General features: G+C 59.5%; 3 gene segments (V, D, J or C); 1 reads left to right on the top strand and 2 right to left on the bottom strand.

Annotated features, from left to right (window-relative positions):
* The first annotated feature begins 4181 nt into the window (after positions 1-4181).
* Positions 4182-4744, top strand: LOC135288873 (immunoglobulin heavy variable 3-23-like). The segment is given in 2 exon segments: positions 4182-4200; positions 4344-4744. Coding segments are annotated over 2 exon segments (420 nt in total).
* A 276-nt stretch (positions 4745-5020) lies between these two features.
* LOC135288872 (Ig heavy chain V region 914-like) lies at positions 5021-5934 on the bottom strand. The segment is given in 3 exon segments: positions 5021-5034; positions 5160-5495; positions 5871-5934. Coding segments are annotated over 3 exon segments (414 nt in total).
* A 3283-nt stretch (positions 5935-9217) lies between these two features.
* LOC135288871 (Ig heavy chain V region C3-like) lies at positions 9218-9737 on the bottom strand. The segment is given in 2 exon segments: positions 9218-9555; positions 9716-9737. Coding segments are annotated over 2 exon segments (360 nt in total).
* Between the last annotated feature and the right edge of the window lie 3355 nt (positions 9738-13092).

Genomic DNA, 13092 nt, shown 5'->3' with positions numbered 1-13092 from the left:
GCTGATCCCTGCGACGAACTCCAGCCCCTGCCCGGGTCTCTGGCGCATCCAGCCCATCCCAAAAATGCCGAAACTGAAGCCGGACGTTCGGCAGAGGAGGCGCAGGGACCCCCCGGGGGGCTGGAGTTCCCCCCCGGACTCCAGCAGGGTCACGGCCGCCCGGAGCCCTGCGGCACAAAGGGGAGATGAGACGATGAACCATATCAGGGTGTGGCTGGTGCTGGGTGTGGTCAGATCCAGGGAGAGTCGGGACCCACCTGGCAGAACCAGCAGGAGCAGGAGGAAGAGGATGGAGAAATACAAGGGTCACAGTTTGGGGCCAGGAGTCAGGATTTGGGTCAATGTTTGAGCTGTTCCCATCCCCATCTCCCCTTTTCCCCGCAGGGCTCCGGGCGGCCGTGACGCTGCTGGAGTCCGGGGGGGACCTCCAGCCCCCCGGGGGGTCCCTGACCTTGCTGTGCCACGCCTCCGGCTTCGATTTCGGGAGTTACGGAATGATCTGGATCCGTCAGAGACCCGGGAAGGAGCTGGAATACGTAGCAAGTATCAGCAACACTGGTGGCAGCACCGGCTACACGCCCTCAGTGCAGGGCCGGGTCACGATCTCCAGGGACAACGGGCAGAGCTCGGTGACGCTGACCATGAACAACCTCAAGGACGAGGATTCCGCCGTCTATTTCTGCGCCAAACGTTCTACTGGTAGTTACGGTGGTGATGGTGCTGCTCGTATTGGGCACAGTGCCGTCAGTGTTCCCACCCCCATGATTTTCACCGAATATCTGCAATCCCCAGAGATCCTTCCCCCAAATCCCAGCTTTTGTCCTCAAATCTTCACTGTTTTTTTCCAATCCAAAATGGAACGTTCCAGCTGAATCCACCCTTAGATCCATCCCAACGCATTCCTGGGGCTCTGGCACACCCAACTAGTGTCAAAATTCCCAAAATCCAATACAGAGGTTCAGAACCCCCTGGGGGTCTCCCCATCCCATTCCTGCCCCTGCTGGGGACGCAGCGTTTGGGGTTTGGGACCAGCCCCGGCATCGCCACCACAACCGGCGCCGCCAGGAGCAGCGTTGATGTACCAGCCGCTGGTGAAACGCCTGGCACAGAAATAGGATCCGGAATCCTCGTCCCTGAGGTTGTTCATGGTCAGCGTCACCGAGCTCTGCCCGTTGTCCCTGGAGATCCTGACCCGACCCTGCACCGAGGGCGCGTGTCTGGTGTCGCCACCGCTGCTCTCGATGGCGGCCACGAATTCCAGCGCCTGCCTGGGTCTCTGGCGGATCCAGAACATGGTGTGGCTGCCGAAATCGAAGCCGGAGGCGCGGCACAGCAAGGTCAGGGACCCCCCGGGGGGCTGGAGGTCCCCCCCGGACTCCAGCAGGGTCACGGCCGCCCGGAGCCCTGCGGGGAAAAGGGGAGATGGGGATGAGGGGATGGATCAGGGCGTGGGCTGGAGTGGGCGTGGTGCTGTGGAGGTGGGTGGATACCAGGTATTGAGTGCCAGCAGCGCCAGAAGAATTGGGAGGTCCAAAGGTCACAGTCTGGGGCTAAGAGTCAGGATTTTTGTCACTGTTTGGGCTTTTGCCTTTCTCACGTCTTCTTATTTTTCCCGCAGGGCTCCGGGCGGCCGTGACCCTGCTGGAGTCCGGGGGGGACCTCCAGCCCCCCGGGGGGTCCCTGCGCCTCCTCTGCCGAGGCTCCGGGTTCAGTTTCGGCAGTTTTGATGTCCAATGGGTGCGACAGAGACCCGGGCAGGGGCTGGAGTGGATCGCTCTTGTCACCAGCAGTGGTGGCACCACCCAGTACGCGCCATCGTTCAAGGGCCGGGTCACGATCTCCAGGGACAACGGGCAGAGCTCGGTGACGCTGACCATGAACAACCTCAAGGACGAGGATTCCGGATCCTATTTCTGCGCCAAATGTGGTGCTGCTGGTTGGGGTGCTGCTGCTTGACCCCATCCCTGTCACCGTGTCCCCCCTGTCCCCGTGCCCCAGACCCTTCCCTGCAGCCCCTGACCCCACTCCTGACCCTCTGTCCCACCCTGGCTCTGCTCTGGCCCCAAATCTCAGCTCCTGGCCCCAAATCAGGGCCGCTTTCACCCTCAGCTCAGCCTTGGCCCTCAAATCCCAACCACTGCCCCCAGACTTGGCCACTTCTGCCCCAAATCTGCCCGGTTGGCACCGAGTCACAGCCACCGACCCAAACCTGGCCCAGTGGCCTCACATTGGGACTTTTGGCACAAAATTTGAATTCTTGACTCCTCACCCCAAACCTTGACCTGAATCTTGGCCAATTCAATGTAATTTGGGGAAGGAGGCCAGTGGGAGTGGCCCAGAGGTGACATTTGGGGCAGAGCCAGTGGAGGGCTGGGACAAAGGGTCAGGAGTGGGGTCAGGGGCTGGGGTTTGGGGGAAGGGTCTGGGGAAAATGGAGAGAGGTGGGAACCTGGGGAGAGGGACGGGGCCAAAACCATGAGCAGCATTAACATTTCCAGTAGCAGTGGTTTTGGCGCAAAAATAGACGGCGGAATCCTCGTCCTTGAGGTTGTTCATGGTCAGCGTCACCGAGCTCTGCCCGTTGTCCCTGGAGATCGTGAACCGGCCCTGCACCGATGGCGCGTACCAGGTGCTGCCACCAGTGTTGATGCTCCCGACCCACTCCAGCGCCTGCCCGGGTCTCTGGCGAACCCAATCCATTTCAAAATTCCCAAAATCGAAGCCGGACCCTCGGCAGAGGAGGCGCAGGGACCCCCCGGGGGGCTGGAGGTCCCCCCCGGACTCCAGCAGGGTCACGGCCGCCCGGAGCCCTGCGGGGAGAAGGGGAGATGGGGATGGGGAACGGGGTTGGTCGAGGCCTCGCAGTGAGTGTGGCCAGATCCACAGAAATGCGGTGGACCCACGTGGGAGGTCAGCAGGGCAAGCAGGATAACAAGAAAACGTCACAATTTGCGGTCAAGAGCCAAGATTTTTGGTCAGTGGTGGAGTTTTGCCGACTCCGGGCGGCCGTGACCCTGCTGGAGTCCGGGGGGGACCTCCAGCCCCCCGGGGGGTCCCTGCGCCTCCTCTGCCGAGGGTCCGGGTTTGATTTTGGCAGGTATGACATGCACTGGGTGTGCCAGAGACCCGGGCAGGGGCTGGAATTCGTCGCAGCGATCGACAGCAGTGGTGGCACCCACTACACTCCGTCACTGCGGGGCCGGGTCAGGATCTGCAGGGACAACGGGCAGAGCTCGGTGACGCTGACCATGAACAACCTCAAGGACGAGGATTCCGGATCCTATTTCTGTGCCAAAGAGGCTGGTGCTTACATCGCTGACGGAGCTCTGGAATCTGTTGGCCTCAATCCTGTCCCCATGTCCCCGCCTGTCCCCATTCCCCAGAACTTTCCCTGCAACTCTTGACCCCACTGCTGGCCCTGACACACCCAAACCTGGCCAATTGTCCCCAAATCTCGACCATTTGCACAAAGGTTTGGGGACCTTGGTTGAGACTTGGAGCCAGCAGCTGAGGTTTGGAGCCAGCAGCTGAGATTTGGGGCAGAACCAGCTGAGTTTGGGCCCAATGGTCACAAGTGAACCCCGCTGAGATCTGGGGCACCAAAGGCAGAGTTTGGGGGATGAACCTTTGAGATTTGGGTCAAATGATCAAAACTGCAGAGAAATGTGAGAGTGGAGAAAATGAAGGCGGATTTTGCAGGAAAACGGTCAAGATTTGGTGCCGAAGGTAAAGATTTGAAGGCAGATTGTGAGAATTTAGGGAGGTTTTTGGGCACAGGGTCTGCAGTGGGGCTTCCACCGGAATCGTCACCATTATTAGCAGCAGCAACACCAGTGCGGGCACTTTTGGCACAGAAATAGGATCCGGAATCCTCGTCCTTGAGGTTGTTCATGGTCAGCGTCACCGAGCTCTGCCCGTTGTCCCTGGAGATCGTGAACCGGCCCTTGACTGATGGCGCGTACCCGGTCCAACCAGCATTGTTGGTGATACTTGCGACGTATTCCAGCACCTGCCCGGGTCTCTGGCGATACCAGCCCATCCCGAAACTGCCAAAATCGAAGCCAGAGCCTCGGCAGAGGAGGCGCAGGGACCCCCCGGGGGGCTGGAGGTCCCCCCCGGACTCCAGCAGGGTCACGGCTGCCCGGAGCCCTGCGGGGAAAAGGGGAGATGGTGATGAGGGGATGGATCTGGGCGTGGCAGGTGTGTGGGATCCACCCGGGAGGGTCAGCAGGAGCAGGTGGAGGAGGATGATGAACTCCAAGTGTCACCATTTCAGGCCAGGATTGAGGATTTGTGGTCAGTGTTTGAGCTTTTGCCGTTCCCATCTCCCCTTTGTGCCGCAGGGCTCCGGGCGGCCGTGACCCTGCTGGAGTCCGGGGGGGACCTCCAGCCCCCCGGGGGGTCCCTGCGCCTCCTCTGCCGAGGCTCTGGGTTCGATTTTGGGGGTTTTGCCATGGAATGGGTGCGCCAGAGACCCGGGCAGGGGCTGGAGTGGATCGCGTACATCAGTAACACTGGTGGCAGCACCTGGTACGCGCCCTCGGTGCAGGGCCGGTTCAGGATCTCCAGGGACAACGGGCAGAGCTCGGTGACGCTGACCATGAACAACCTCAAGGACGAGGATTCCGGATCCTATTTCTGTGCCAAGGGTGCTTATGCTGGTACTTGGGGTGCTGCTGCTTATGTTGAAGGTGCCAGTGGTGCATCCCTGGCCCCATCTCAGTTTCCCCACCTCTCCCCATAGCCTGGATCATTCCCCCAAACCTCAGCCCTTGACCCTTTGTGTCAAGTCTCCCCCATTTCCACCAATGCTGAGCGCTGACCCCAAACCCAACTGGTTTGGCACCAAAACTCGCCCAATTCTGCCCCAAATCTCCACTTTGGGCTCCCAGCCAGTGCTGCTGACACAGATCCTCAACGTTTTTTCCGAAATCTAGACCCATGGCCTCAAATCCCAACCTTCAGAGCAAGGTTTTGGGGAAGAAAGTGGAGATTTGGGGTCAGGAGTTGTGGTTTGGGGTCAGCGGGTGAGAACTGGGGCCAAGGCAGTGCCAGGCTGGGATCAATGGTCAAGAGCTGGGTCTGGGGCTGGGGTCTGGGGGAAGGGTCTGGGCTCTGGGGACAGGGGGTGGATGTGGAGAAACCACCAGGGTCATCACCATAACCAGCACCAGCACCACCAGTATAAGGAGATTTAGCGCAGAAATAGGATCCGGAATCCTCGTCCTTGAGGTTGTTCATGGTCAGCGTCACCGAGCTCTGCCCGTTGTCCCTGGAGATCGTGAACCGGCCCTTGAACGATGGCGCATAGGCGGTGCTGCCACTGCTACTGATGTCTGCGATATACTCCAGCGCCTGCCCGGGTCTCTGCCGGTACCAGCCCATCGCAAATTGTCCGAAATTGAAGCCAGACGCTCGGCAGAGGAGGCGCAGGGACCCCCCGGGGGGCTGGAGGTCCCCCCCGGACTCCAGCAGGGTCACGGCCGCCCGGAGCCCTGCGGGGAAAAGGGGAGATGGGGATGAGGGGATGGAAAGCTCAGGTGGAGGCGTCCCATTCATTAATGTCTGGATTGAGGGTAATTTAACGGTTTGGGGCACCTTTAGGGTGCAGGAAAACTCTGGTGGAGATGTGGGACAAAATCAGGGGACTTTGGGAAAAACCAGAGAAGGTTTGGGGATGGGAGAGCGGCCGTGACCCTGCTGGAGTCCGGGGGGGACCTCCAGCCCCCCGGGGGGGTCCCTGCGCCTCCTCTGCCGAGGGTCTGGCTTCGATTTCGGGAATGTTGTCTTGCATTGGATCCGCCAGAGACCCGGGCAGGGGCCGGAATATGTCGCAAGTATCAACAACAATGGTGTCACCATCTACGCGCCATCGGTGCAGGGCCGGTTCACGATCTCCAGGGACAACGGGCAGAGCTCGGTGACGCTGACCATGAACAACCTCAAGGACGAGGATTCCGGATCCTATTTCTGCGCCAGAAACGCTTATGATGTTTGGAATGTTGCTGCTGGTTATGGTGACGATGCCAGGGATGGTCCTTCCCCAATCTCCGAGTCCCCCCTGTCCCCAGAGCCCAGACCCTTCCCCCAGACCCCAGCCCCAGACCCAGCTCTTGACCATTGATCCCAGCCTGGCACTGCCTTGGCCCCAGTTCTCACCCGCTGACCCCAAACCACAACTCCTGACCCCAAATCTCCACTTTCTTCCCCAAAACTTAGGACTGAAAGTGGAGATTTTGGGTCAACTTTGTGGCCAGGAGCTGAGAATTTGGGGCAGGACCTGTCCAAGGCTGGGACACAGGGTCAGTAATGGAGTCAAGGATTGGGGTTGGGGGGAAGGGTCTGGGCATTGGAGACAATAGGGACTCAGAGATGGGGCTGGAGACACCAGAGGAGTTGTCAATATAAGCAGCACTATAAGCACCACCGGTATTAGGAGATTTCACGCAGAAATAGGATCCGGAATCCTCGTCCTTGAGGTTGTTCATGGTCAGCGTCACCGAGCTCTGCCCGTTGTCCCTGGAGATCCTGACCCGGCCCTGCACCGATGGCGCGTACCCGGTCCAACCACCATTGTTGGTGATACTTGCGACGTATTCCAGCACCTGCCCGGTTCTCTGGCGATACCAGCCCATCCCAAAACTGCCGAAATCAAAGCCAGACCCTCGGCAGAGGAGGCGCAGGGACCCCCCGGGGGGCTGGAGGTCCCCCCCGGACTCCAGCAGGGTCACGGCCGCTCCCCTATTCCAAAACCTTCTCTGTTTTGTCACAAACTCCCCGGATTTCGTCCCAAATCTGCACCAGAGCTTTCCTGTATCCTAAGGTGCCCCAAACCATTCAATTCCCCTCACTCCACTCATTGATGAATTGGACGCCTGCACTTGAGCTTTCCAACCCCTCCTCCCCATCTCCCCTTTTCCCGCAGGGCTCCGGGCGGCCGTGACCCTGCTGGAGTCCGGGGGGGACCTCCAGCCCCCCGGGGGGTCCCTGCGCCTCCTCTGCCGAGGGTCCGGGTTCAATTTTGGGGGTTTTGCCATGGACTGGGTTCGCCAGAGACCCGGGCAGGCGCTGGAATACGTCGCATGGATCAGGAACGACGGTGGAAACATCGGCTACGTGGATTCAGTCAAGGGCTGGTTCAGGATCTCCAGGGACAACGGGCAGAGCTCGGTGACGCTGACCATGAACAACCTCAAAGACGAGGATTCCGGATCCTATTTCTGCGCCAAAACTGCTGGTGCTGGTTGGGGCAATGCTGTTTGACCCCATCCCCGTTACTGCGTCCCCACCTGTCCCCATGCCCAGGCCCCTTCCCTCCACCTCTTGACTCCATTTTTTACCCCACGGACCCAAATCTGTCTCATTGTCCCCAAATCTCGACCATTTGCACCAAGGTTTGGGGACCTTGGTTGTGACGTGGAGCCAACAGCTGAGGTTTGGAGCCAGCAGCTGAGATTTGGGGCAGAACCAGCTGAGTTTGGTGCCAATGGTCACAAGTGAACCCCGCTGAGATCTGGGGCACCAAAGGCAGAGTTTGGGGGATGAACCTTTGAGATTTGGGTCAAATGATCAAAACTCCAGAGAAATGTGAGACTGGAGACAATGATGGCGGAGTTTGGGGGGAAAACGATCAAGATTTGATGCCAAGACTAATGATTTGGGGGGAGAATGTGGGAATTTTGGGATGTTTGTGGACAGCGTGTCTCAGGGCCAAGTGCACCCATATCGGCAGCATAAAGAGTGATGAAAGTCGATCCACAACCAGAGCTGCAACATTTGGCACAGAAATAGGATCCGGAATCCTCGTCCTTGAGGCTGTTCACGTGTTTTGGGAAAAATGGGTGATTTCTGCAGAGCTCACAAGAGGATTTCACCCCAAAACCGAGGAGCAGCACCAAGGCACGGCACCCGGGGAGGGAGCAGTGAGGTGCCAGAGGGGAGGGAGGAGAAGACGCCGAGATTTTGGGGCTCTGCAGCCTCCCCCCACTTCCTTCCTGGCAGCTGCAGGGGCCCGGGCAGGCCGGGGCAGGAAAATAAAAAGTTCTGGGTTTGTGTCATCTTTAACATCTGCGTTTCACGGAGGCGTGTCCAGGTCCTGAGTGGCTCAGCAGAATGCCAGCTGCAGAAAAAGCTTTGTGTCACTGCCCTGAATTGCCCAGCACGGTCACGGCCGCTCCCCCATCCCCAAACCTTCTCTGGTTTGTACCAAACTCCCTTCGCCTGGCCCCAAATCTCCAACAGAACTTTCCAGTATCAAAAAAGGCCTTAAACCCTGCAATTAGCCCAAATCCACTCATTTGTTAATTAGACACTTCTGCTTGAGGTTTCCATCCCCTCATCCCCATCTCCCCTTTTCCCGCAGGGCTCCGGGCGGCCGTGACCCTGCTGGAGTCCGGGGGGGACCTCCAGCCCCCCGGGGGGTCCCTGCGCCTCCTCTGCCGAGGGTCCGGCTTCAATTTTGGGAGTTTTGGGATGGGCTGGTATCTCCAGAGACCCGGGCAGGCGCTGGAATACGTCGCAGCGATCAACAAAAATGGTGGCGACATCAGCTATGCGCCATCGGTGCAGGGCCGGTTCACGATCTCCAGGGACAACGGGCAGAGCTCGGTGACACTGACCATGAACAACCTCAAGGACGAGGATTCCGGATCCTATTTCTGCGGAAAACATTACGACAGTTATGGTGGTGCTAGTGCTGGGTATGGTGGTGACGTTGGTTGTGACGGGTGTTGGCCCCATCGCTGTGTCCCCACCTGTCCCCAAACCCCAGCCCCTGACCCCACTCCTGACCCTTTGTCCCAGCCCTGCACTGGCTCTGCCCCAAACGTCACCTCTGGGCCACTCCCACTGCCCTCCTTCCCCAAATTACATTGAATTGGTCAAGAATTGACCCCAAGGTTGAGCTCAGGGTTCAAGAATTCAAATTTTAGGTCAAAAGTGCTGATGTGAGGCCACTGGGCCAGGTTTGGGTCGGTGGCTGTGACTCGGTGCCAGCCGGGCAGATTTGGGGCAGAAGTGGCCAAGTCTGGGGGCAGTGGTTGGGATTTGAGGGCCAAGGCTGAGCTGAGGGTGAAAGCCGCCCTGATTTGGGGCCAGGAGCTGAGATTTGGGGCCAGAGCAGAGCCAGGGTGGGACAGAGGGTCAGGAGTGGGGTCAGGGGCTGGGGGGAAGGGTCTGGGGCACGGGGAGAGGGGGGGACAGAGTGACAGGAATGGGGTCAATCAGCACCACCCCAACCAGCACCAGCAGTTTTTGTGCAGAAATAGGATCCGGAATCCTCGTCCCTGAGGTTCTTCATGGTCAGCGTCACCGAGCTCTGCTCCTTGACCCTGGAGATCACGAACCGCCCATTGACCGACGGCGCGTAGCCGGTGCTGGAAGCGTCACTGTTGATCCCTGCCACCCACTCCAGCCCCTGCCCGGGTCTCTGGCGGATCCACACCATCCCAAAACTGCCAAAATTGAAGCCAGAGGTTTGGCAGAGGAGGCGCAGGGACCCCCCGGGGGGCTGGAGGTCCCCCCCGCACTCCAGCAGGGTCACGGCCGCCCGGAGCCCTGCGGGAAAAATAAGAAGACATGAGGAAGGCAAAAGCCCAAACAGTGACAAAAATCCTGACTCTTGGCCCCAAACTGTGACCTTTGGACCTCCCAATTCTCCTGGCGCTGCTGGCACTCAATACCTGGGATCCACCCACCTCCACAGCACCACGCCCACTCCAGCCCACGCCCCGATCCATCCCCTCATCCCCATCTCCCCTTTGTCCCGCAGGGCTCCGGGCGGCCGTGACCCTGCTGGAGTCCGGGGGGGACCTCCAGCCCCCCGGGGGGTCCCTGCGCCTCCTCTGCCGAGGCTCCGGGTTCAATTTCGGCAGTTTCGGGATGGGCTGGATGCGCCAGAGACCCGGGCAGGCGCTGGAATCTGTCGCAAGTATCAACAACAATGGTGCTTACACCAACTACGCGCCGTCGTTCAAGGGCCGGTTCACGATCTCCAGGGACAACGGGCAGAGCTCGGTGACGCTGACCATGAACAACCTCAAGGACGAGGATTCCGGATCCTATTTCTGCGCCAAATCTGCTTATGCTAGTTGGGGTGCTGCTGGTGCTGGTCTTGTTGACGACAGTGGTGGTGTCCCTACTCCCATCTCCGAGTCCCCCCCGTCCCCAGACCCCAACCCCAGACCCAGCTCTTGACCATTGATCCCAGCCTGGCACTGCCTTGGCCCCAGTTCTCACCTGCTGACCCCAAACCACAACTCCTGACCCCAAATCTCCACTTCCTTCCCCAAAACCTTGCTCTGAAGGTCGGGATTTGAGGCCCAGGACCAGATTTGGGTCAAGGTGGGGAATTTGTGTCAGCGGCTGATGCTGGGAAGGCAAAATAAAGATTTGGGGAAACCCAGGGCAAGTTCTGGTACCAAACCATTTGGGTTTTGGGCAGAACCTGTTGGGGATGTTGGCTCCGTGGTTGGTGTTGGTGGAAATGGGGCAGATCTGGTTCCATTGGTCAAGAATGAGCTCAAGATTTGAGGTTTGAGGGAAGGGTCTGGGGTGTGGGGCAGGGGGGGCTCAGGCAGGGCTGGTGCCAACCCCGGCAAGGTCAATCTGAGCATCAGCAGCAGCGCTACCAGTATTAGGAGATTTCACGCAGAAATAGGATCCGGAATCCTCGTCCTTGAGGCTGTTCATGGTCAGCGTCACCGAGCTCTGCCCGTTGTCCCTGGAGATCGTGAACCGGCCCTGCACCGACGGCACGTAGTAGGTGCTGCCACCATTATTGATACTTGCGACGTATTCCAGCGCCTGCCCGGGTCTCTGCCTGTGCCAGCCCATCACAAATTGTCCAAAATCAAAGCCGGAGCCTCGGCAGAGAAGGCGCAGGGACCCCCCGGGGGGCTGGAGGTCCCCCCCGGACTCCAGCAGGGTCACGGCCGCCCGGAGCCCTGCGGGAAAAAGGGGAGATGGGGATGGGGAACGGGGTCGGTTGAGGCCTAGGAGTGAGTGTGGCCAGATCCGGAGAAATGGGGTGGACCCACGTGGGAGGTCGGCAGGGCGAGCAGGATGACAAGAAAACGTCACAATTTGGGGCCAAAATTCAAGATTTGTGTCAGTGTTTGAGCTGTTCCCATCCCCATCTCCGATTTCCCCGCAGGGCTCCGGGCGGCCGTGACCCTGCTGGAGTCCGGGGGGGACCTCCAGCCCCCCGGGGGGTCCCTGCGCCTCCTCTGCCGAGGGTCCGGGTTCAGTTTTGGCAGTTTTGACATGTTATGGATCCGACAGAGGCCCGGACAGGTGCTGGAATACATCACAGGGATCAACAGCACTGGTGGAGTCACCAACTACGCGCCGTCGTTCAGGGGGCGGGTCACGATCTCCAGGGACAACGGGCAGAGCTCGGTGACGCTCACCATGAACAACCTCAAGGACGAGGATTCCGCCGTCTATTTCTGCGCCAAAAGTGCTGCTGGTTGTTGTGCTGCTGCTGATGCTCATGGTGACGACGCCAGGGGTGGATCCCTGGCCCCATCTCAGTGTCCTCTCCGGTCCCCAAACCCCAGACCCTTCCCCCAAACCTCACCCCTTGACTCTTTGTCTCACGTCTCCCCCATTTCCACCAATGCTGAGCGCTGACCCCAAACCCAACTGGTTTGGCACCAAAATTCGCCCGATTCTGCCCCAAATCTTCACTTTGGGCTCCCAGCCAGTGCTGCTGACACAAATCCTCAACGTTTTTCCCCAAATCTAGACCCATGGCCTCAAATCCCAACCTTCAGAGCAAGGTTTTGGGGAAGAAAGTGGAGCTTTGGGGTCAGGAGTTGTGGTTTGGGGTCAGCGGGTGAGAACTGGGGCCAAGGCAGTGCCAGGCTGGGATCAATGGTCAAGAGCTGGGTCTGGGGTTGGGGTCTGGAGGAAGGGTCTGGGCTATGGGGACGGGGGGGACCCAACAAGTGGGATGGGGACACCACCACCATCGTCAACAAGACCAGCACCAGCAGCACCCCAACTAGCATAAGCATTTTTGGCGCAGAAATAGGATCCGGAATCCTCGTCCTTGAGGTTGTTCATGGTCAGCGTCGCCGAGCTCTGCCCGTTGTCCCTGGAGATCGTGAACCGGCCCTGCACCGACGGCGCGTACCAGGTGCTGCCACCACCGCTGCTGATCCCTGCGATGTATTCCAGCGCCTGTCCGGGTCTCTGGCGGATCCATAACATGTCAAAATTCCCAAAACAACCCGGACCCTCGGCAGAGGAGGCGCAGGGACCCCCCGGGGAGCTGGAGGTCCCCCCCGGACTCCAGCAGGGTCACGGCCGCCCGGAGCCCTGCGGGGAAAAAGGGGAGATGGGGATGAGGCACCAGATTGGCTGTGGGCCCGAAGTGATTGTGTCCAGATGGAAAAAGGGACTGATCCCATCTGAGAGGGCCAGCAGGAGTAAAAAAATGAAAACAAACTGGCACAATTTGGGGCCAAGAGTTGGGATTTAGGGTCACTGTTTGAACTGTTCGATCCCCATCTCCCCTTTTCCCTGCAGGGCTCCGGGCGGCCGTGACCCTGCTGGAGTGCGGGGGGGACCTCCAGCCCCCCGGGGGGTCCCTGCGCCTCCTCTGCCGAGGCTCCGGGTTTGATTTTGGCCAATTTGGGATGGGCTGGATGCGCCAGAGGCCCGGGCAGGGGCTGGAGTACGTCGCAGCGATCAGCAGAAACAGTGGCAGAACCTACTATGCGCCGTCGGTGCAGGGCCGGGTCAGGATCTCCAGGGACAACGGGCAGAGCTCGGTGACGCTGACCATGAACAACCTCAAGGACGAGGATTCCGGATCCTATTTCTGTGCCAAACGTGCTTATGCTGATGGTTATGGTGGTGCTGCTGTGGTTGAACATTGTGATCCCTTCCATGTCCCCACCTGTCCCCGTGCCCCAGACCCTTCCCCCAAACCCCAGCCCCTGACCCCATTCCTGTCCCCTGTCCCAGCTCTGAACTGGTTCTGCCCCAAATCTCCCCCAGTTTCCCCCAAATTCTCAACTCTCAGCCCCTCCTCTTCACCGCTGGTGCCAATTTTTGTGGCAAACCCTCAGGACTGGGTGCCCGCAG

Source organism: Passer domesticus, chromosome 36 (genome assembly GCF_036417665.1).
Source record: "Passer domesticus isolate bPasDom1 chromosome 36, bPasDom1.hap1, whole genome shotgun sequence".
Taxonomy (NCBI): Eukaryota; Metazoa; Chordata; class Aves; order Passeriformes; family Passeridae; genus Passer; species Passer domesticus.
The sequence above is the reverse complement of the archived record's forward strand: the minus strand, read 5'-3'. Positions and strand labels throughout refer to the sequence as shown.